At 40.1% G+C, this 23,459-nt stretch overlaps 1 protein-coding gene across 2 annotated transcripts; it reads left to right on the forward strand.

Annotated features, from left to right (window-relative positions):
* Nucleotides 1–204: 204 nt before the first annotated feature.
* Nucleotides 205–21,394, forward strand: LOC120534421 (gastrula zinc finger protein XlCGF57.1-like). Of its 2 annotated transcripts, none has more exons than XM_039761991.1 (3): nucleotides 205–359; nucleotides 3,697–4,230; nucleotides 11,158–12,507. In XM_039761991.1, the coding sequence occupies exons 2-3, from the start codon at nucleotides 3,792–3,794 to the stop codon at nucleotides 12,309–12,311; spliced, it is 1,593 nt and encodes a 530-aa protein (XP_039617925.1). In that variant the 5' UTR covers nucleotides 205–359; nucleotides 3,697–3,791; the 3' UTR covers nucleotides 12,312–12,507. The 2 variants fall into 2 exon arrangements, 1 of the variants encoding a protein (XP_039617925.1); XR_005634745.1 differs by lacking the exons at nucleotides 205–359; nucleotides 11,158–12,507 and adding exons at nucleotides 20,268–20,438; nucleotides 20,874–21,394 and having other exon boundaries at nucleotides 4,124–4,230.
* Nucleotides 21,395–23,459: the final 2,065 nt, after the last annotated feature.

Raw genomic sequence — 23,459 nt, forward strand, 5'->3', positions numbered from 1 at the left:
GTATTTTAAGAAGTGCAGAGTTTATGCTTTTATACACAAGCTCATCACACCTTCGTGTTTAAATGCGCCACCCACATTCAGAGCGCTTCTCCTTGCTTTTGTTTCGTTGATTTCTACGCCTACTTTCGTGCTTTAGGGCCACCGTACTTTAGAGTGAGTCGCCTGTAGATGACGTGATCCATCATCTATGACGTAGCCGAAGCTTTTCGAATCATAAAAAATGTGTGCACCTCGACACGACACGCGGTGAGTTTGAACAGCTGACGAGCACTCTGGAACATCCGTGAGGCCGGAAAAGTGAAGCCACTAACTAAGTCGAAGAAGCGGACTGCACTACTGTTTGTCTGGACGATTACAGGGTAAGCACACCGACTCGCAGGTGGGAGATGAAATAGGGACTTTGTGGTTTATGGTCCAGTTTATTCACCGGTAGGGCATCCCATCCTTTCTTCGAATCAATGCGGTTGTACTTTAAAGCACTACAAAGAAGAAAGCCGTAAATGCTGTCAGGTTGTATTCAATGTGCGCGCTTTTATCGTTGCATTGTAAATGCGAGTGTCCAGGTTTTGTGCGGTTATGCAACATTAACACATAATAAGCCACTTTGGTAAACGATGCCGTTTACTAAATGACCCTGTTTATGTTCCCTGCAGAACAAAATAGCTGGGTTCAACAAACTGATGGGACGACATCCAGGTGTACCAAACAAAGTGTCCCTTTGGAGAGATCGCACTCTCCACGTGTGTTACTGAATTCAGGCTTCGACTTTCTTTTATATTCAGCTCACTTTTACACGGTTTCAAGCACAGTTTTAAAATGCCTTTACACTGATCTAGTGTAGATAATATATAGTGAAAGGTTGCTTGCAACACAATGCTTGTCACACACAGTGGACAACAAACATGCAACTATTACTGACAAAGTGCCTAAATATTTTTTTATTGCAGCCCTTTAATGCACACACCTCTGTCCAGTGGGAGATTTTCTTCTTGGGCTGTGCTGTAACTAAATTGACCCAGAGTTTTTTTTAACATTTCTGGAAGCCCTACCTTAACAGCCTTTTGGGTTTTTAATTAATGGAATCATCCTGTCTCAACATCAAGAAGCGCCATTCTTCTGCTTAGGTGGGCAGGAGCTGGGTGGCCCAGTGACAAGCAACATGGGGATCTTTGAATCCTTATGCCATTTTGATCTGGTTTTGAAGACCTTGCACTCGCTCGTGGCTGCCCTGGCATTTCTGCTATTTTCCCTTCCTTCATCGCAGAGATGGGAGAAATATTTTTTTAAAATTCAATTCTCATAAATTTAACAAACTGAAATCTAAATATTAACAAGTACAGTGAATCAGGTGCATCTCAATAAATTAGAATATCATTGAAAAGTTAATTTATTTCAGTAATTCAATTCAAAAAGTGAAAATTATATAGATTTATTCCACACCGAGTGATATATTTCAGGCGTTTATTTCTTTTCATTTTGCTGATTATGGCCTACAGGTAATGAAAACTGAAAAGTCAGTATCTCAGAAAATTAGAATATTACATAAGACCAATAAAAAAAGATTTTTAATTCAGAAATGTTGGCCTACTGAAAATTATGTCCATGTACTTGGTCAGGCTCCTTTTGCATGAATTACTGCACCAATTCAGCACTGGCTGAAGTGACAGTCATACAGTGGTGTGAAAAACTATTTGCCCCCTTCCTGATTTCTTATTCTTTTGCATGTTTGTCACACAAAATGTTTCTGATCATCAAACACATTTAACCATTAGTCAAATATAAGACAAGTTAACACAAAATGCAGTTTTTAAATTATGGTTTTTATTATTTAAGGAGAAAAAAATCCAAACCTACCCTGTGTGAAAAAGTAATTGCCCCCTTGTTCAAAAATAACCTAACTGTGGTGTATCACTCCTGAGTTCAATTTCCGTAGCCACCCCCAGGCCTGATTACTGCCACACCTGTTTCAATCAAGAAATCACTTAAATAGGAGCTGCCTGACACAGAGAAGTAGACCAAAAGCACCTCAAAAGCTAGACATCATGCCAAGATCCAAAGAAATTCAGGAACAAATGAGAACAGAAGTAATTGAGATCTATCAGTCTGGTAGAGGTTATAAAGCCATTTCTAAAGCTTTGGGACTCCAGCGAACCACAGTGAGAGCCATTATCCACAAATGGCAAAAACATGGAACAGTGGTGAACCTTCCCAGGAGTGGCCGGCCGACCAAAATTACCCCAAGAGCAGAGACGACTCATCTGAGAGGTCGCAAAAGACCCCAGGACAACGTCTAAAGAACTGCAGGCCTCACTTGCCTCAATTAAGGTCAGTGTTCACGACTCCACCATAAGAAAGAGAGACTGGGCAAAAACGGCCTGCATGGCAGATTTCCAAGACTCAAACCACTGTTAAGCAAAAAGAACATTAGGGCTCATCTCAATTTTGCTAAGAAACATCTCAATGATTGCCAAGACGTTTGGGGAAAATACCTTGTGGACTGATGGGACAAAAGTTGAACTTTTTGGAAGGCAAATGTCCCGTTACATCTGGCGTAAAAGGAACACAGCATTTCAGAAAAAGAACATCATACCAACAGTAAAATATGGTGGTGGTAGTGTGATGGTGTGGGGTTGTTTTGCTGCTTCAGGACCCGGAAGGCTTGCTGTGATAGATGGAACCATGAATTCTACTGTCTTCCAAAAAATCCTGAAGGAGAATGTCCGGCCATCTGTTCATCAACTCAAGCTGAAGCGATCTTGGGTGCTGTAACAGGACAATGACCCAAAACACACCAGCAAATCCACCTCTGAATGGCTGAAGAAAAACAAAATGAAGACTTTGGAGTGGCCTAGTCAAAGTCCTGACCTGAATCCAATTGAGATGCTATGGCATGACCTTAAAAAGGCGGTTCATGCTAGAAAACCCTCAAATAAAGCTGAATTACAACAATTCTGCAAAGATGAGTGGGCCAAAATTCCTCCAGAGAGCTGTAAGAGACTCATTGCAAGTTATCGCAAACGCTTGATTGCAGTTATTGCTGCTATGGGTGGCCCAACCAGTTATTAGGTTCAGGGGGCAATTACTTTTTCACACAGGGCCATGTAGCTTTGGATTTTTTTTCTCCCTAAATAATAAAAACCATCATTTAAAAACTGCATTTTGTGTTTACTTGTGTTATATTTGACTAATGGCTAAATGTGTTTGATGAACAGAAACATTTTGTGTGACAAACATGCAAAAGAATAAGAAATCGGGAAGGGGGCAGATAGTTTTTCACACCACTGTACATACATTGAAAAGCATAACTATATTAAGCTAGAACAGGATGATAATGGAGAAGAGAGACTCTTTCTTGTGGCTGGAAATGGCTTTCGTGAACTGCAGCCTCTGTGACAGTATCACACAATGAAACAAAGATGGGAATTCTCAAGAGGTGTTAACAGAAATACATGACTAGTCCTTAGCCAATGTGCATAAGCAGTAGACTGACACTTTGGTGTGAATAAATTGGTTTAATGTAGATGCAGAGTAATACTAGATCACCTTGAATAAAACACTTGGTCAAAGGTTTGGAATTTCTGTTGGTTGGAATCACTCAATAAAACTTTGTATTTATATTAGAACAGTTAGAGGGCATTATGATTATGTGTCCATTTAACACTAAAATTTACAGGGCTTATTTTTTTCTACCCATAGGGCCTCTTTTCCAATTAATATGCTCAGGCTTTGACATACGTAATGTCCTTTAGACCAAGGTTGTGAATGTGCATAAGGAACGGACCAGAGGGATCATGTCCTCGTCCAAAGATAATGTCATGGAGCAAAGACTGGCCCACATCAAGAAAGAGGAATATGAGTGGGGCTTAGCCCACCTTGCACCACTGAAAGACTATAAGAAGAGAATTTTGGTTTTCAAAGAGGAATCTGAAGAGACAATGGTTGGCATTAAAGCAGAAGATTCCGAACAGGTCTCTGTTAGCCATGAACAAAAGCCTGCAAATGTTTTCAAGGAAGATGAGTCTTCAGGGAATGGTTTCAGTTTGCTGGTGTGTCCAGAACTATTGAAAGAGAGGAGTTGTGTAGGGGCTACCGAGACCGGGCAATACACTTCATCAGAGCGTTGTGACAAATGGAGTCCTAAATCACCAGACTTTGAGGTTGAAGTTCCTGAGAGGACATGTTACAAGAGAGAAACTGCGGAACAGTCAACTGAAAAGCACCTTGGAACATGTAAGTGATCTCGAAGTAAATATGATTAACATGTATATCATACCATTAACAATGTTCTTTTTTACAAGTTGCTTTGTAAGACAAAGATTCAAAGACATCAACAGTCCATGTATAAATGTATAATACAATCACAATAAGCAAATATAAGCAGAACAAAAATCCAGTATAGATAAACTCCAGGAAGAACTGCAACATACACTATAATAGAGCAAATGCAATGAAGTGGAGCTTAAGAACACAAACTCGGGTGTATTGTGAAATTCCAAACAAAGGTGCTTAATGAGACAACTGCTGGATCAAAAAGTAACAATTGATTAGAGATGTCACAGCTAGTGCTGGGCAATATGACCAAAATTCTATGTCATGGTATTTTTCAAAATTATACCGGTTTCGGGGCAGCACGGTGGCGCAGTGGAGTTTGCATGTTCTCCCCGTGTCTGCGTGGGTTTCCTCCCACAGTCCAAAGACATGCTGGTTAGGTGCATTGGCGATTCTAAATTGTCCCTAGTGTGTGCTTGGTGTGTGGGTATGTGTATATATGTGTGTGTGTGTGCCCTGCAGTGGGGTGGCACCCTGCCTGGGGTTTGTTACCTGCCTTGTGCCCTGTCTCTGAGCTCTTCAGGCAGTTCCTTTGACCTCATGATTCTCATTTGCTCTGACTTGCATTGTGAGCTGTAAGGTCTTATATAGACAGGTGTGTGGCTTTCCTAATCCAGTCTAATCAGTATAATCAAACACAGCTGGACTCAAATGAAGGTGATCTCACAGATGGTCAGAAGAAATGGAAAGCACCTGAGTTAAATATGAGTGTCACAGCAAAGGGTCTGAATACTTAGGACCAGGTGATATTTCAGTTTTTTTTTTTTTTAATAAATCTACAACAATTTCAAAAATTCTTTTTTTTGTCTGTCAATATGGGGTGCTGTGTGTACATTAATGAGGAAAAAAAATAATTTAAATGATTTTAGCAAATGGCTGCAATATAACAGAGTGAAAAATTGAAGGGGGTCTGAATACTTTCCGTACCCACTGTGTATACTTGATATCATTTTCGTGATGAAATGTATTAAGCATGCACAGTAGTGAGGCGGTAGTGCTGCTCCTTTGCAGTAAGGGGTCCCCAGGTGTACGTCCAGTGTAGATAACTTTATGGCAGGTGTGACGAGGCTTCAAAAAACTGGATGTATGAACGGGTATCGCACAGGTTTAACTTAAATATTGTGTAAATGTTGAGTTTGTGATTTGGTGGTCAAAGACACAAACTCAGAGGAGCAATTCCTGAACAAGGCGCCAGCACATCGCAGGGTGAATACGAGCAATACATACACTAGCAGGGTCAATATAGCATAACAAAACCCCACGTCCTACATGACTTTGAAAGGAAACTGAAGCACGCCAAGTAAACCCACCAGAAAAACATGCAAATTCAGGGCAGGGAACACCCGGGACCCCTTTGCTGTGAGGCAGCAGTGCAACCTCCTCACCACCATGCCCCCACATGCTTTAATGCATTTCATCATGAAAATTATATCAAGTACTTATCTTGGTATTGTAAATGTTCAGGGAGCAGGAATATCATAAAATTAATGTATTCTGTGTGGTGAGTGCTGCCTGTACCTCCTCTTAGTACAAGAGGAAGTCAGTTTAAGAGGCACGTAGTGATTAATATGGCTCGAGGAACATTTAACACAAAGCATTTAATGTGCTGCATAACTTACAACGGGGCTTAAGAAAATCTAGTAAATTAAATATTTTACGATGAAGTTTAGTTTACAATGTTCTACTTTAACGACAAATTACAAGAATAAAGTCAACGTGTCGACTTTAATCTCGACATAAACGGCAAGAATAAAGTTGAAATGGCGAGAATAAAGTCAATATGTCGTCACACTATTACACAGTACCCAGGTACATTACACAGTATTGAAAAAAATAAAACAAGTACAAGTTGGCTTACAGTATTATCCAGTAGTATAGAAACAGTACAGTAATCCCTCGCTATATCGCGCTTCGACTTTCGCGGCTTCACTCTATCGTGGATTTTAAATGTAAGCACATCTAAATATATATCACGGATTTTTCGCTGGTTCGCCGCTTTCTGCGGACAATGGGTCTTTTAATTTAGGTTACATGCTTCCTCAGTTTGATTGCCCAGTTGATTTCATACAAGGGACGCTATTGGTGGATGGCTTAGAAGCTACCCAATCAGAGCATGTATTACATATTAAATAAAACTCCTCAATGCTATAAGATATGCTTCCCGCGTAGCACTTGTTTTGTTTGCTTCTCTCTCTCTGTCTCTCTCACTCTCTCTGCCTGACGGAGGGGGTGTGAGCAGAGGGGCTGTTTACACAGTGGCTGTTTGCCTAGAAGATAGGACGCTCCTCTACAAAATGCCGCTTTATCGGGTGCTTCTGTATACTTAAAAGCACGTATTGATTTTTGATTGTTTGCTTTTCTTAGCGAGCGCTCTCTCTGACATTATCTGCTCTTCACGGTGCTCCTTTGAAGATAAGATATGTTTGCATTCTTTTAATTGTGAGAAAGAACTGTCATCTCTGTCTTGTCATGAAGCACAGTTTAAACGTTTGACTAAAGGGTGTTATTTCATGTCTAGAGGGCTCTAATAATGTTAACAGGGTGGGAGAGTTTATAAGGACTTAAAATATATAAAAATCACCATACAAACATATGGTTTCTACTTCGTGGATTTTCACCTATCGCGGGGGGGTCTGGAACGCAACCCCCGCGATCGAGGAGGGATTACTGTATTTAGAAGGTCGTAAACAGGTTTTCTATGCTCTAACCGAAAATATTCGATTTATAAATAAAGAATCCTACTTCGCGGAAATTCATTTATCGCGGCAGAGTCTGGAACGGATTAACCGCGATAAATGAGGGTTGACTGTATTCACACATTTGAACATAATGGTCCACATCCGACCTTTTAAATCCAAAGTATCTCCAGACAACAGACGTGACTCCTTTTTCCAGCAAAAGTTCTTCTGTGTCATCATGTTCAACTTTGTCTGCTAAAGTTTCAGTTTTGGAATGTTCTCTGTCCATTTTCACTGTGCAATACCTCCACTAACGCATGTACTCCGTTGTATGCCTGTTTAGTGGTGTAGCAGTGAAAAAGAGCCCCCACACAACACCTCCACTAACGCATGTAGTCCATTGTATGTGTTTAGCGGTGTAGCAGTGAAAAAGGTCCCCCCCCTTAAACAGTTTCCCACTGCGCCACATTCCAAACGTTGTTTAGGCAATTTAAACCAGTGTTGCGGTATAAGAAAAATCCATATCATAACAAAAATAAAAAACGGGTTTCAATATGAACCAGTGTACCGCCCAGCACTAGTCACAGCTCAGTCCAAGAAAGTGCACAGTATGGTATGGTGCCATTATGAGTAAAAAGGATGGGACTACTGAAACACACAATGGGTTTAATTTCATAGACTGATGGCAGTTAGATGCCTAGAGAGAATGTATACCTGTAACGTCTTGATTTCAGTGTAAAGGGAGTTTGAGGAAGGCAGTTCCAGGGAGTAGGAGCCACACTGCTCAGTGAGTGGCATGGTACATTCTTGGAACAATTAGTCTAGCTTTTGGATATCTCAAATATCTGAGGAATTTTTTTTTTGTTCTTTATTTCGCCTTATACAATTTCTTGTATTAGGAATTTGTTAGTTTTCGTATACCTCTAAGGGTCAGAGCACAGGTTCAGCGCCCCTGGAGCTATTGAAGGTTAAGGGTCTTGCTTCACGGCCCAGCAGAGTAGGATCTCTTTTGGCAGTGACAGGGATTCGAACCGGCAACCTTCGGGAAACCAGCACAGATCCTTAGCCTCAGAGCCACCACTCTGCAGTTCAGTTTGCACATAAAGTAATAAGGAGCGATGGAGGAACCAACTTTATAATTTAGGAGCACAGTTAATGTGAGAATGGGATTTAAAAAGTAGGTAACCTTGATATGTTATTAATAGCTGGTTATTCATTTTGTTTGGCTATTGTTCATGAGAAATATGAAAATGCTTCATTTCACACTTCATCTGCCAATCATAGTGAGGGCAACAGTGCCAGCTCTATGTTGGGCTAATTCTAGACACAAAACACCTAACACAGACCTCAGTATAAATGGCAGTCATGAACACTCCAACGAGAGAAAAATGTAGAAATTGGCTATTAATGCTGAATTGGCCACTTGAAGCAAATAGTTGCGAAGGCAGCACATCAACACTAAGAGTCTGGTAAAACATGAACAGTAGCAGGTTTCTCATCCGAGGAAAGGATTTCATCTCTGTGGCTGTCTCCAAGTGGCTTAGTTTGGAGAAAAGAACCAAAGTCTGAATGGCTCGGTTTATTTTAACAAGACAGTCTTCAGACAAATCAAGCTGTAACAACCATGAATCATCTTATTTTTATAATTCACACTTGCATGATTAAAATGCTGTGAATCACACTTTGGAGAGGTGGCATTGCTTGTAGTGCATCCTGAAAGCTAGCCCCAAAAGAGATGAAGGGTAGAAGGTTTGGCTGCAATCCAAAAATCTCAGGGTTGAGCAAGTCGGAGCTGCTGGTGCTACATGAAAGAATGAGATTTCCTAAGCAGGTTATATGAATACAAAGTCTATTGAAGACAAAGACCCCAAAGGACCAACTGAATATTAAACTTCATGGCTGCCTATATATTGTATGTGTGTGTGTGTGTGTGTGTGTATATATATATATATATATATATATATATATATACAAAGCTCAAAACAATTAAAGGAACACTTTTTAATCAGAGTACAGCATAAAGTCAATGAAACTTATGGGATATTAATCTGGTCAGTTAAGTAGCAGAGGGGGTTGTTAATCAGTTTCAGCTGCTGTGGTGTTAATGAAATTAACAACAGATGCACTAGAGGGGCAACAATGAGATGACCCCAAAACAGGAATGGTTTAACAGGTGGAGGCCACTGACATTTTTCCCTCCTCATCTTTTCTGACTGTTTCTTCACTAGTTTTGCATTTGGCTACAGTCAGTGTCACTACTGGTAGCATGAAGCGATACCTGGACCATACAGAGGTTGCAGGTAGTCCAACTTCTCCAGGATGGCACATCAATATGTGTCATTGCCAGAAGGTTTGCTGTGTCTCCCTGCACAGTCTCAAGGGCATGGAGGAGATTCTAGGAGACAAGCAGTTACTCTAGGAGAGCTGGAGAGGGCCATAGAAGGTCCATAACCCATCAGCAGGACCAGTATCTGCTCCTTTGGGCAAGGAGGAACAGGATGAGCACTGCCAGAGCCCTACAAAATGACCTCCAGCAGGCCACTGGTGTGAATGTCTCTGACCAAACAACCAGAAAGACTTCATGAGGGTGACCCAAGGGCCCCATGTCCTCTAATTGGCCCTGAGCTCACTGCCCAGCAGTATGCAGCTCGATTGGCATTCGCCATAGAATACCAGAATTGGCAGATGCACCACTGGTGCCCTGTGCTTTTTACAGATGAGAGCAGGTTCACCCTGAGCACGTGACAGAAGTGAAAGGGTCTGGAGAAGCCATGGAGAACATTATGCTGCCTGTAACATCATTCAGCATGAGCAGTTTAGTGGTGGGTTAATGATTGTCTGGGGAGGCATATCCATGGAGGGTCACACAGAACGCTACAGGCTTGACAAAGGCACCTTGGCTGCCATTAGGTATCAGGATGAAATCCTTGGACCCATTGTCAGACCCTATGCTGGTACAGTGGCTCCTGGTGCACAACAATTCCTGGCCTCATGTGGTGAGAGTATGCAGGCAGTTCCTGGAGGATGAAGGAATTGATACCATTGACTGGCCACCACACTTTCCTGACCTAAATCCAATAGAACACCTCTGGGACATTATGTTTTGGTCCATCCAATGCCACCAGGTTGCACCTCAGACTGTCCAGGAGCTCAGTGATGCCCTGGTCCAGATCTGGGAGGAGATCCCCACAACACCATCTGTCATCTCATTAGAAGCATGCACCGATGTTGTCAGGCATGTATACAAGAACACAGGGGCCATACAAAGTGCTGCGTACAATTTTGAGTTGCTGCAATTAAATTTTGGCAAAATGGACTAGCCTGCCACATAATTTTTTCACTCTGATTTTTGGGGCGTCTTTGAATTCAGGGCTCTGTAGGTTGATCATTTTCATTTCCATCAAACAATGTGGCCTCCTTTCGTTCCTAACACATTACCCAGTCTATATCAGTATAGATATCCAGGAGGATTTCTTTTTCCCATTGAGATCTGATGTGTTTTCAAAGTGTTCCTTTAGTTTTTTGAGCAGTGTATATATATATATATATATATATATATATATATATATAGTTAAACATGCTGTCTCCAAGGGAAGTAGTTCAAATTAGTGAAGATAAAAAAGACACAGTATTTAATTTTTCAGTTAAGTTAACCCATTTTGTGCAAAACATTTTAAAAAAGGCAAAAAGAAATGCACTACAAAAGTAAAAGAACACCCGTGCATTGTACATGTTCCGTCAAGTTTTCTTAACTGCTCTTTAGCTGTTGTTTCTCATCTATATTTATATCAGCATATGAATGTTTTATTTTAGTCAGAGTGGCTCAAAGAATTGTTTTAAAGTAGAAGACGACCTTTGCTCCTGTAGAACTCTTGAATTTATAATTTACATACGATATCTTTTGTAGAGTGACTTCAGAGTGCTGATTTAAAAGAAATCCATGGCAATGCTTAGTAGTTCCAAATCTCTGATAGTATTTTTTGTTTCTGCTGTAATAGCTTTGTTAACTGTAATTTTTAAAGTGTATGGTAAAAATTCTTACATTACGTAATATTTTTCTAATGTATGTATTATTGTAATTGTGGTCTTTTCATACAGTTATCATCTCTTATTTAGAGAATACTTAAACTACATTGATTATGTCTTACAGCAGAAGAAAGCGACAACTTCTCCCCACCTTCATTTGCTCAGACATCCCTCCATTGCAGACCACAACAGAAACAGTATGATGAAAATAGCAAAGAATTAAAACCTGGACCAAAAATCTTAAAACTGAACTCTCTGCCATTTAGTTCTTTTCATATTGTGAGCTTATCAGGAATAGATGCTATTAGCAGTAAACCGGTGCAAAGTATCAGTTCAATAGATTTGTATATCTGCCAAGAGTGTGGGAACAGTTTTAAGCGCAAATCTAATTATAAGAATCATCAGAAGATTCATATGAGGAAAACTCCATGCTGCTGTTCAGAATGTGGTAAACAATTTGCAAGCATCCGGAGTCTACATTTACATAAAAGAATTCACACTGTGGAGAAACCTCATTGTTGTACTGAGTGTGGCAAACGGTTCTCACAGATATGGCTACTTGAAAGCCACACTAAAATCCACACTCGGGGGAAGCCTCACAGCTGTTCTGAATGTGGCAAACAATTCTCACAAATAGGCCATCTCCAAATACACACAAGAGTTCATACTGGAGAAAAACCCCATTGCTGTTCTGAATGTGGGAAACAATTCTCACAAATAAGCAGTTTGAACGCACACTCAAGAATTCACACTGGTGAAAAACCTTACTGTTGTTCTGAATGTGGTAAACGATTTTCACACAGTAGCATCCTTCGTAGACACACACAAATTCATACTGGAGAGAAGCCATACTCTTGTTCAGAGTGTGGCAATAAATTTTCCACTAGTCACAATCTTCGGAAGCATATGAGAATTCACACTGGGGAGAAGCCATACTGCTGTTCCGACTGTGGAAAACAATTAACCACCAGCAACAGCCTACGGAGCCACATGAGAATTCATACTGGAGAGAAACCATATTGCTGTTTTGAATGTGGAAAAAGATTTTCACGCACAAGCGATCTTCAGAAACATTCAAGGATTCACACTGGAGAAAAACCTCATCATTGCTCAGAATGTGGCAAACAATATTCAGATGCAAGAAGCCTTCAGATCCATGTGAAAATTCATACTGGAGGAAAGCCTCATTGCTGTACAGAATGTGGAAAACGATTCTTACACAAAATCAGCCTTCAGAGCCATTTACAAATTCACATTCCTTTAAAAAACTCAGCCTAGTATTTCACAGGAGTGAGGGGAATGTTTTTAAAAATGTATAGTCAAGCAGAAAGAAACAGTAGAAAAGACTACGAATTTTAAGGAAAGTATCGTGTTGAGTTAATGCAGCCTCTAGTGGATTACCACTGGCAACTCAGAAGAGATGTGTCTAAATTTACCAGTGGAAGTTATTGATCTGTGCTTGAGGAGGTTCAAAGCATCAATGGAAAATGGCCAAGCAGAAAGTATTGATTTTGCTGGGCTTATCGAGATACTGTCATCTAGTGTTGTATCTGCACTCAAATTTTGACTTTGGTATCAATGCCAGCTTTCTTGACTGAAGTACCAGTTCAGAAACGGTACTAAAGCCAATAACACGTAATTACCCTAACCACATCCTACCATCATCAACTAATTGGGTCGCACTCAGTAACCTAGCTGATGCACCGCACAAACACGTTACACCTGTTGTGCCTCCCTACTTTGGCTACAAGTCAAAGATTCCTTTTGAATTTTCCAGCACATCAAAATTTGCTGTTCCCACAGAGTGCGCAGCAAGTCGTACAGAAAAAAATGGAAGGTAAGGTACTTTGTACATCGCAGGGTCTAAAGCGTGTTGAAGAGGAGGGGATGGTTTAGGAAGATTGCCCCACATTGAGCCTAAAGCACAGCTCACTGGCTTGGTACTTTGGAGAGGTGGCATTGTAGTTGCATCCTGAAAGCTAGCCCCAAAAGAGATGACGGGTAGAAGGTTTGGCTGCAATCCAAAAATCTCAGGGTTGAGCAAGTCAGAGCTGCTGGTGCTACATGAAAGAATGAGATTTCATAAGCAGGTTATATGAATGCAAAGTCTATTGAAGACAAAGACCCCAAAGGACCAACTGAATATTAAACTTCATGGCTGCCTATATATTGTGTTATATTGTATGTGTATGTGTGTGTGTGTATATATATATATATATATATATATATATATATATATATATATATATATATATATATATATATATATATATATATGGCTTCCCTTTTAATTCACTAGTGCAGGGGCTCTTAATCTGGGGACCCAAATAAGTACATCAGTACTGTACTGAGACTAAAGAAGAATATTATCATAATAATGACAACAAGTCATATTATCGTCATATAATAAAAAAGTAAAATTTGTATTCCTTTCTGGCATATTTCTCACATGAATATTACTAAAAGAGAAAAAAGGGAAACGAACAGTGTTAAAACAATACTCCATTCATTTAAACCTGCTTATCCTGTGCAGTGTCGTGGGGTAACAAGTGCCTGTCCAACCAAGCATAGTGCGCAAGGTAGAAATAAACCCTTGAACAGGATGCCAGCTCATCGCAGGGTGAACACAAACGCAAACAAGCTCACACCTTGGGCCAATTTAGTATTACCAAGTCAACTAACATGCGTATTTAACAAACACATCCTTCATTATATGAGGTGACGGTCATTTATCAGACACCTTTCTTACAGTGTGAGGAGAAGGCATTCTACCTCGCCAAGGCATGCATCTTTGCACCTCTGCTACATATTTGGATTTAATGTGTTGTATGTCATAACAGCGAACATGCAATGAGCCGTAGAGGAATTGTTTATTGCCAGTGAAACTGCATTTTGCACCTGCATGGCACTATATATATTATATATACTCTCACCCAGTTCACTTGCTCTCCATAACATCCTGAAAATCATCACATCCTTGTTCTGCCCGTTTTCATTTTCTTCTCACTACTATCTTCACCTCATGAGCACACCTCTTTCTTATACTTATCTTTGCTGTCAGTCTTCCCAGAGTGACCGTTTAATAGGCTGCACTGGAGAGAAGCCATATACTTCTTCAGAATGTGACAATAAATTCCACACTAGTCACAATTTTTGGAAGCATACTAGAATTCGCACTGGAGAGAAGCCATATTGCTGTTCTGACTGTGGCAAGCAATTCACTATCAGCACCAGCCTACAAATCCACCTAAGAATTCATACTAGAGTGAAATCATACTGCCATTTTGAATATGGCAAAAGACTGTTATGCAGCAGCGATCTTTAGAAACATCCAAGAATTCACACTGTAGAAAAGCCTTATTGTTGCTCAGAATGAGCTGGGATTAGACCATCTATCTATCTAATCTATCTATCTATCTATAAAGAAGCACAGTAAATAGCAGCAGGCATATCACTTGGCACAGAATTCACACCTGGATGAACTTCTGTAATTTTTCACAATCAATTGGAAACCCATCATAAACATTCGTGAGCCATAGTTTAAGAAACAGCGGTCTAGTGCGTTTAAAGGGGTGCGGTTGTTGTGTGTCTGACAAATTCTAAGGTGTGTCGATGAGCGGAAGAAATAAGAGCTGAACACAAAGTTTTTTAAAAACTACTGCTTACTTCTACTACTGACATTCCCAAAATGCTTGCAGTGTACCATTTTAATTTTTTTGGGGTACTTTTTCAGTGTCAGTATACCATGTAACTCTACTGTCATCCACTGGGTTGCAGTGTGCTGTTGGCCAGTAATATGTGCATAAGACAAAAAACGTCAGACTTATCCTTTTTAATTTGTTTTTAATTTTCTAATATTCCAAGGTATGCAAAAGTTTAGAATCGCACTCCAGCAAGAATAAGAGAATAAAAAGAGATATTTGTTGAATGGAATATTACAATGCCATCTTTTACAATCCATTCATGTCCATACAGGCAATCGCACACAGACATTCTGTTACATCCCATATCCACCCCACATACAGAATCTGCAAGCCATAGAATTGCAAAGTTGTGTGTGAGGGTGTAGGTGTTCAAAATAAATGTAATCCAGTTTTAACTGGAAGTTATCCTTCTGCCAAAATATGCAACACATCTTGCTATCAACTCTCAACTCCCTCCTCTCACCACCAATAAAGTCTGTGGAGTGGAGAGCATACTTGAAAACGGGCACATCTGAAGAATGTCCATCCTCATGCCCAGAGAAAGCTAACTCCTATTTACTCTGGATCACATGACAATTTCAGATTTATCTTTAATGGCTAGGCTGCCACATACATGTGTCTGTTCTGCATACAGCTGCCCTCCTCTACCTGGCACAGCCAACCCATGAATTGTACTATCTTGTTGAATTTTTGTCTCCTTGGCTTCTGTTTATACAATATAACTGATACCGTCCAGTTAACAGCCTCGATTCAAGATGGCTTTTTTCATAGTGAATTGGGAGTACAATAAACGACATCTTCACCCATTCCACCCTGCCAGCAGTCTCTTTTTCACCTCTTTTTCACCTCTTTTCCACAATCCCCATTACTCTGCACTGTTGATCCCAAGTATTTAAACTCATCCACCTTCACCAACTGTACTCCCTGCATCCTCACCGTTCCACTGACCTCCCTATCATTCACACACATGTTTTCTGTCTTGTTCCTACTGACCTTCATTCCTCTCCTCTCTAGAGCATATCTCCAACTCTCCAGGGTCACCTCAACCTGCTCCCTGCTATCGCTACAGATCACAATGTCATCAGCAAACATCATAGTCCACAGGGACTCCTGTCTAATCTCATCTGTCAACCTGTCCGTCACCATTGCAAATAAGAAAGGGCTCAGAGCCGATCCCTGATGTAATCCCACCTCCAACCTGAATGCATCTGTCACTTCTACCGCAGACCTCACCACAGTCACACTTCCCTTGCACATATCCTGTACAACTCTTACGTACTTCTCTGCCACTCCCGACTTCCTTATACCATACCACAGCTCCTCTCGAGGCACACACTGTCATATGCTTTCTCCAGGTCCATAAAGACACGATGTAACTCCTTCTGGCCTTCTCGAAACTTCTCCATTAACATCCTCAGAGCAAACATTGCATCTGTGGTGCTCTTTCTTGGCATGAAACCATGCTGCTGCTCACTAATCATCACCTCACTTCTTAACCTAGCTTCCACTACTCTTTCCCATAACTTCATGCTGTGGCTCATCAATTTTATTCCCCTGTAGTTACTGCAGTCCTGCACATCCCCCTTATTCTTAAATATCAGCACCAGTACACTTCTTCTCCACTCCTCAGGCATCCTCTCACTTTCCGAGATTACATTAAACAATCTGGTTAAAATCTCCACTGCCATCTCTCCTAAACACCTCCATGCTTCCACAGGTATGTCATGTGGACCATCCTTTCCATTCTTCGTCCTCTTCATAGCTGTCCTTACTTCCTCCTTGCTAATCCATTGCACTTCCTGATTCACTATCTCCACATCATCCAACCTCTACTCTCTCTCATTCTCTTCATTCATCAGCCTCTCAAAGTACTCTTTCCATCTGCTCAACACATTCTCCTTGCTTGTGAGTACATTTCCATCTTTATCCTTTATCACCCTAACCTGTTGCACATCTTTCCCAGCTCGGTCCCTCTGTCTAGCCCACAGGTCCTTTTCTCCCTCCTTAGTGTCCAACCTCTCATATAACTCACCTTTTCTTTAGCCTTCACCACTACCACTTCACCTTGTGCCTTATCTCCTTGTACTCTTATCTACTTTCTGCATCTCTCTGACTATCCCACTTCTTCTTTGCCACCCTCTTCCTCCGTATACTCTCCTGTATTACCTCATTCCACCACAAAGTTTCCTCTTTCCAGATGTCACCCCAAGCACCCTTCTTTCTGTCACCCTTACTACATCTGCTGTAGTTTTCCAGCTGTCTGGTAACTCTTCACTGCCAACCAGTGCCTGTCTCACCTCCTCCTTAAACTCAACCTTGCAGTCTTCCTTTTTCAACTTCTACCATTTGATCCTTGGCTCTGCTCTCACTCTCTTCCTCTTCTTGATCTCCAACGTCATCCTACAGACCACCATCCTATGCTGCTTAACTACACTTTCCCCTACCACCACTTTTCAGTCTTCAATCTCCTTCTGATCAACTCTTCTGCATAGGATGTAATCTACCTGTGTGCATCTTCCTCCACTCTTGTACGTAACCCTATGTTCCTCCCTCTTCTTAAAATATGTATTCACCACAGCCATGTCCATCCTTTTGGCAAAATCCACTATCCTCTGAGCTTCTTCATTCCTGTCCTTGACACCATACCTACCCATCACCTCCTTGTCTCCACTGTTCCCTTCACCAATATGCCCATTGAAATCTACTCCAATCACCACTTTCTGTCCTTTGGGTACAATGTTCATCGCTTCATCTAACTCACTCCAGAAATCTTGTTTCTCACCCATTGCACACCCAACTTGCAGGACATATGCACTAACAACATTCATCATCACACCTCCAATTTCCAGCTTCATAATAATTACTCTGCCTGACTCCCTTTTCACCTCCAAAACACTCTTGACATATTGTTCCTTCAGAATAACTCCTACCCCATTTCTCCTCCCATCCACACCATGATAGAACAATTTGAATCCACCTCCAATCCACCTGGCCTTACTGCCCTTCCATTTAGTCTCTTTCATGCACAATATATCAACCTTCCTTCTCTCCATCATATCTGCTAACTCTCTCCCCTTACCAGTCATACTGCCAACATTCAAAGTTCCTACCTCAGTTCCACTCTCTTTAGTTTCCTGCCTCCGGACACATCTCTCCCCTCTTCTTCTCCTTCTTCGTCCAACAGTAGCACAATTTCCGCCATCCTTTTGGCTAAAAGTACTGGTGGCATTCGTTGTTAACCCGGGGCTCGACCGATCCGGTATGGAAATGTGTATTGTTGTCTGCATATTGATTTGGCAAAATTTTACACCCCTCTTGGCATGCAGAGAACCACCAAATCTGCTGCAACTAATTGTTCGAAGGTCCCTGGGTGAGCCAAAAGATAATAGCACATCTCCCTGCCTACAGAAAACATGTAATCACATTTATGATACAGATCATGTTATATCACACTGCCGGCTAGAACATCGCATAAAGGGATCATATTTCTGCAGATCATCTAATGTGGTCTACCTAATTGTCTGTATGAAATGTCCCAACACTTCTCTATGTGAGAGAAGCTGGACAAACACTCTGCCAGAGAATTAATTTCCACAGGTTCCACATCAAGTGTGGCAATCGGGATGTACCTGTTGGAGGTCATTTCATGGACACTGTGAGAAGGATTTTTAAGGCACAGTGCTTATGGGCAACTTCAAAACACAGCAAGAGAGAAAAGAATGGGAAGTTAAACTCATGCTAAAATTGAACACATTAACACATGGTTTAAATAGACAAGAGTTTTATAACAAGATATGAGGATTGTTTGCATCTCTTGGAGTGACAGAGACAACCTGACTACAGACCCACATTGTATGGAAAAACTCATCAGAAACTTCAAAAGACTTTGTTGGACAGTTATCTTATCCAAAGATCTTGACCATACATTGTTCTCCTCTCTTGCTTGATGAATCTTACCCTAAAGAGGTCTATTAATTTTTTACATCTAAGATGTTTCACTTAAGTTTTCCAATCCTGCATCTGTCCTAGTGTCTATATAAAAATACAGGGAACTCAAGTCCCTGGATTACATCTTGCATGACAAAGGATCCTGAGTTGTTTCAAAAGCCTGCATATTGTAAGCTTTTTAATGTTCTGTGATTGAGGATATGCTAGTAACAGAGAAACACTCATAATAAAATGTGTCATGTCTGGTCTGGGGATGATGACATGGGATCTTGCATGGCATGAGTATTCTTTGAAAATTCAATAAGCGTGGGAGGTCAGATAACCTGCGACAAATAGTTAAAGAACAGCACAGACCTCTTGGTATTTCCTGACCACTATATGAGTAGAATTGCAAACAATAACTTTAGATACAGTTAGTTGAAGACATGTATTGTGAAGTCAACTCGCTGCAAGAAATGCCTGAACATCAAGCAAACTATTTGCATCAATTTGACTATTGTTTTAGGTGAATCTGTAAAATATATAAGGTAAGCGAGTTATCTGTAAAATGTATTTTTCTAAAGCTGTATCTGCGACACTAGATGATGCTACTTAGGCTTCCCAAATGTCATAGGCACAGTAGACTGCACTTATGCATGAATAACAGAACCGCCAAGCTTCCTAGAGTCCAGATATGTAAAATACAAATCATTCATAGCAGCAGTGCTCAGGTCTGTCCTTGCACATTGATGTGTATGACCAGTTGTATTGTCTAATCTGACATTCTGTTGAGGGCGAATGAACCAGTATGAGCTGTAGCTTTCCTTTTTCATTCTTAAATATGCTATACATGTTTGCATATAAATGTATTGTATGCTCTAGCTCTAGTGATTCAGAACTATATTCTTGTATATAATTTTCAATTACTGCCAAATGGGCTTCATATTGCTACTAAATACTTGTTTTGACCACTTCTGCATTTTTCAATGTGAATAATGCCATTAATATTTAGTTTTGCAACAGACAAATTTAGAACCATAATGTATGTGACATTGGTAACTGGTATAGATTGCCTCGAAACCTCTTTAGCTTTCTTAGTAGCTGGTGCATTTCTTTTTCTATTATTACAGATTAACTATTATTTTTTGATCAACTGCTGAAATGTCATCACTGTTTCCATTACATGCTCTTCAATTTCAAGAGAATTAAATAAAACTAACTTTTCCAAGCTGTTCTATAATACAGCCCAACAGATTCATGTGCATAGGTACTCAATCTTCAGATATCACACTATGTGGTTTTTGAGCCCTGTTAAATATTAACGACAATTGGTTCTCAGGGCTGCTTAATTCTCACAAGTGCACACCACTGTATAATGACAATTAAGTTAGGCTTCTTTCAAAATCCAACAAAAAAATCACAATAATTATAAAAAATATTATTAGTTAGACTTTACTCTAAGCAGACCTTTATCTACTGTGATGGTTTACTTTGGCAATAATTGATCTACAGGCGAACCAGGAAAGGAGGCAGAACAAGAAGTAAGGGTACACTTTATTAATTTTTGAACTCCGTAAGTGAACATCGTTTATGTTTTTAACAGTTGCAGTGAAATGAAAGAGTCCAGCCGTGTTATGGAGCAGCAATTAAAGAAGAAGGAAGGAGAGATGTGTGCCCTTTTGAAGTAGCGGCTGCCCCTCCTGCCCGGCACGTCTAGAATTCTCCATCTCAATCCAGGCTCTGATCTGCTGTGCCTTTGCCAAGTGATCACAAGGTATTGGCCTTTTTTGATTTTTTTTTTCTTCTGAAAACTGTCTCGGTCTCATTACACTGGCTGCCTGTCTCACATAGAATTGATTTCAATGTTCTATTAAATAGTTAGAAGGCTTTGAGTATTTTAGACCCTGCCTGTATTTTGGAGTGTCTGCTCCCAACATTTCTTTTCTCAGACATTGCTTTTCTTTTTATTCTAAGTTCAAAAATAAAAGCCGTCAGCTTTCTGTACTCGTGCAACAAAATCTGGAATGCTTTGCCAATAGAGAAGTGCCAGGCTACAAATGTCAAGCATTTTAAAGCCCACTTTTCTAATTTGACTTTTACTTAATTACTTGCATTGGTTGTAATAGATTAGAAATGGTACTGTGTACAGTTTGTCAGATCTGCATTGGGCACTAATTTCTGCTGTGTTTCTCTTGTTGTCTTTTTCCAGTTTATTGCAATGGTGCCCCCCACCAATCCCCCACCCCGACCCTCCACTGTCTGTTACATCAACTCCAACTGTCTGTGATGCCAGAAAGAAACAAAGTTCACAAGATGTCCTGAAATGGAATTGTGATTGGAGTGAGATGGCCACAATTATGTATGCTGGGATGTGCAGAGGGGGCTGTGTGGGCTTTGGCTTGGGACCCCGAGAGGTTTATTATCTCCAGCATCCTTGACAGCTGCACGTTTGTCTTTGTCCCCGGCCATTTGACCAGTCAGTGTATTCATTACAAATGACAAGGACCCATCCATTTGCTTCTTATTTACTTTTATAATACCTTCAATTTTCTTTGTACATTTTTGTACAGCAATTTGAGCTACACTTGTAAGCAAAGGTGATATAAAAATATTATTTGTGAACAAATGTTAAGGGACAGAACAGGAAAAATGTCACTTTAAAAAGAACACATTTTTTGTGGAATATTGCTGGATAATAACTCTTTGACTCTGAGTAGCATCTTGTTCATAAAGCTAAAGTAGCATTTTTCCTTTTTTGACAAATTTAATGATTCACTTTTACTGTGTTCTAAACAATGGCTAACATTTTTTTTAAATACTAAGGTAAAAATCTGTAAATATGTTCGTGTTCCCTTTCCCTAATAGTTTTTAACACCTCTCCTTGTTGGCCATTTTCATTGTATTTGTGTTCTATTTAAATGCATTTATTTATTTATTTAAAACCATTTATACATCTTTATTACTATTTTTTCTGCTCATAATATATATTTGTGTGTGTGTATTCTTTTTCTGAGAAACATTGTTCACAGATCTTTCACTTTTTCACATTTTTAAACGCACCGTTTATTCAGTAAAAAAAAATGTATGAAAAAGTGTATTGCATTTCCTTTTTTTAAAAGTTATAAAAATGAACTGGCTCTATCAATATGGGTGAATAAAACCATTGACATGAGACGAGTCCGCACACAAACAGCGGTGTGTTATGTTGATTATACTTGTAAGAAAGAATATCACTGCCCTCCGTCCACATGGTGTTCACCATAAACTGAACGTCTTCATGCTGTTTAACTTCTACTCAGTTACTGGAGAATATTTTATTTCACGGCTACTAAATTCAGTTCAGTTTTATTGTCTTAATAGGTAAATTTTGTTTCTCAGGGAGGTTTACAGAGACACCTTGAAATAACTTCACATCACTAAGAACAAACGTATTACAAATATGAACTACAGCAGCAAGCACTTACTGTAAAAAAATGATTCAAATGATAACAGCTCACTCACTTAATTTAAGCCTGTGGATGTAAAGTTAAACTTCTTTGTAAGAATAATAGCCATTGGAATAAAGGAGGATTTGAACCAGTGGCTTTATACTCCTGATTCCTTCATTATCTGACCTGATCACACAATTGAGAATGGATTAAAGAATCTGAACAAGTGGACAGTCACAGTTAACACTGAAGGAGGGGAGTCAGCACAATGCCATGTAACACAGTGTTAACTCTTTTCTTTTGTTGAAAAAGGACCAAAACTGGTTGGCTACATTAGGTTTTGTAAACATTATGCCTTAAGACAAATGGCAATTTTATTAATAATAATTGATATCTGGGTGGTATGGTGGCTCCGTAATAGCGCTTCTTCCTCGTAGTAAGGAGACTTGGGTTCACTTCTGGGTGTCTGCGTGAATTTCCTCCTGGTGCTCCGGTTTCCTCCCACAGTCCAAAGACATGCAGGTTAGGTGAATTGGCGATTCTAAATTGTCCCTAGTGTGTCCTTGGTGTGTGTGCGCGTCCTGCCCGGGGTTTGTTTCCTACCTTGTGCCCTGTGTTGGCTGGGACTGGCTCCAGCAGACCCCCGTGACCCTGTAGTTAGGATGTAGCAGGTTGGATAATGGATGGATAATTGATATCTAAAGGTATGTTTAAACAAACACAATTTGTCCATAGAGGGAAATTGCAACAATAGATCAAAATGGAACGGGAAATTTATATAATTTCTTATGTGCGTGGAAAAATAAAAACACTATATATATATATATACACACACAGTACCTGCCAAATAATACAAAGAGTACACAACATGCGTTTTGCCCTAATAGGTGTGCACACCTATGCTTCCTCTTACGGTGATCAAACCTTTGACGTTTATTCGTTTATTTTGCAGGATGAATATTTTCATTATGGTCAACTAATGTGGAGCTAAAATGAATATACCGTAATGGTAACATGTGAATCAGCATGCACAGTTCAGATCGGGCCGTGCCGTAAAGTGGATTTTTTTCTATTAAGCGCATGCAGTGTGTGTCACTACCTTTCTGGGTAATGGCATAGACTATAAAAGTGACTCTGATGGACATTGGCTAATGGTGGTGTCAGAAATTCATGGTTCAAACTATATGCTGTTATGTGTGTATGGATACAATAATAGAGCTCAGTACAAAAAACGTCTTACTTTCCTATGTGAAAGGTTGGAGAACTGGAAGTTACGTTATTCAGTTGACAAGGTTATAATGGGAGGAGACGTTAATGTGGCTCCTGATCCTTCCTTAGACCGTTTTCCATCTAGGGTATCATGTCAC

This window comes from Polypterus senegalus, chromosome 8 (genome assembly GCF_016835505.1).
Source record: "Polypterus senegalus isolate Bchr_013 chromosome 8, ASM1683550v1, whole genome shotgun sequence".
Taxonomy (NCBI): Eukaryota; Metazoa; Chordata; class Cladistia; order Polypteriformes; family Polypteridae; genus Polypterus; species Polypterus senegalus.

What these genes read in the sequence shown, in the direction of transcription:
- LOC120534421 (XM_039761991.1), top strand. Translation starts at nt 3,792, where the DNA reads ATGTCCTCGTCCAAAGATAATGTCATGGAGCAAAGACTGGCCCACATC. An exon ending in TGAAAAGCACCTTGGAACAT is followed by an intron (nt 4,231 to 11,157) that starts GTAAGTGATCTC and finishes TATGTCTTACAG; the next exon opens with CAGAAGAAAGCGACAACTTC.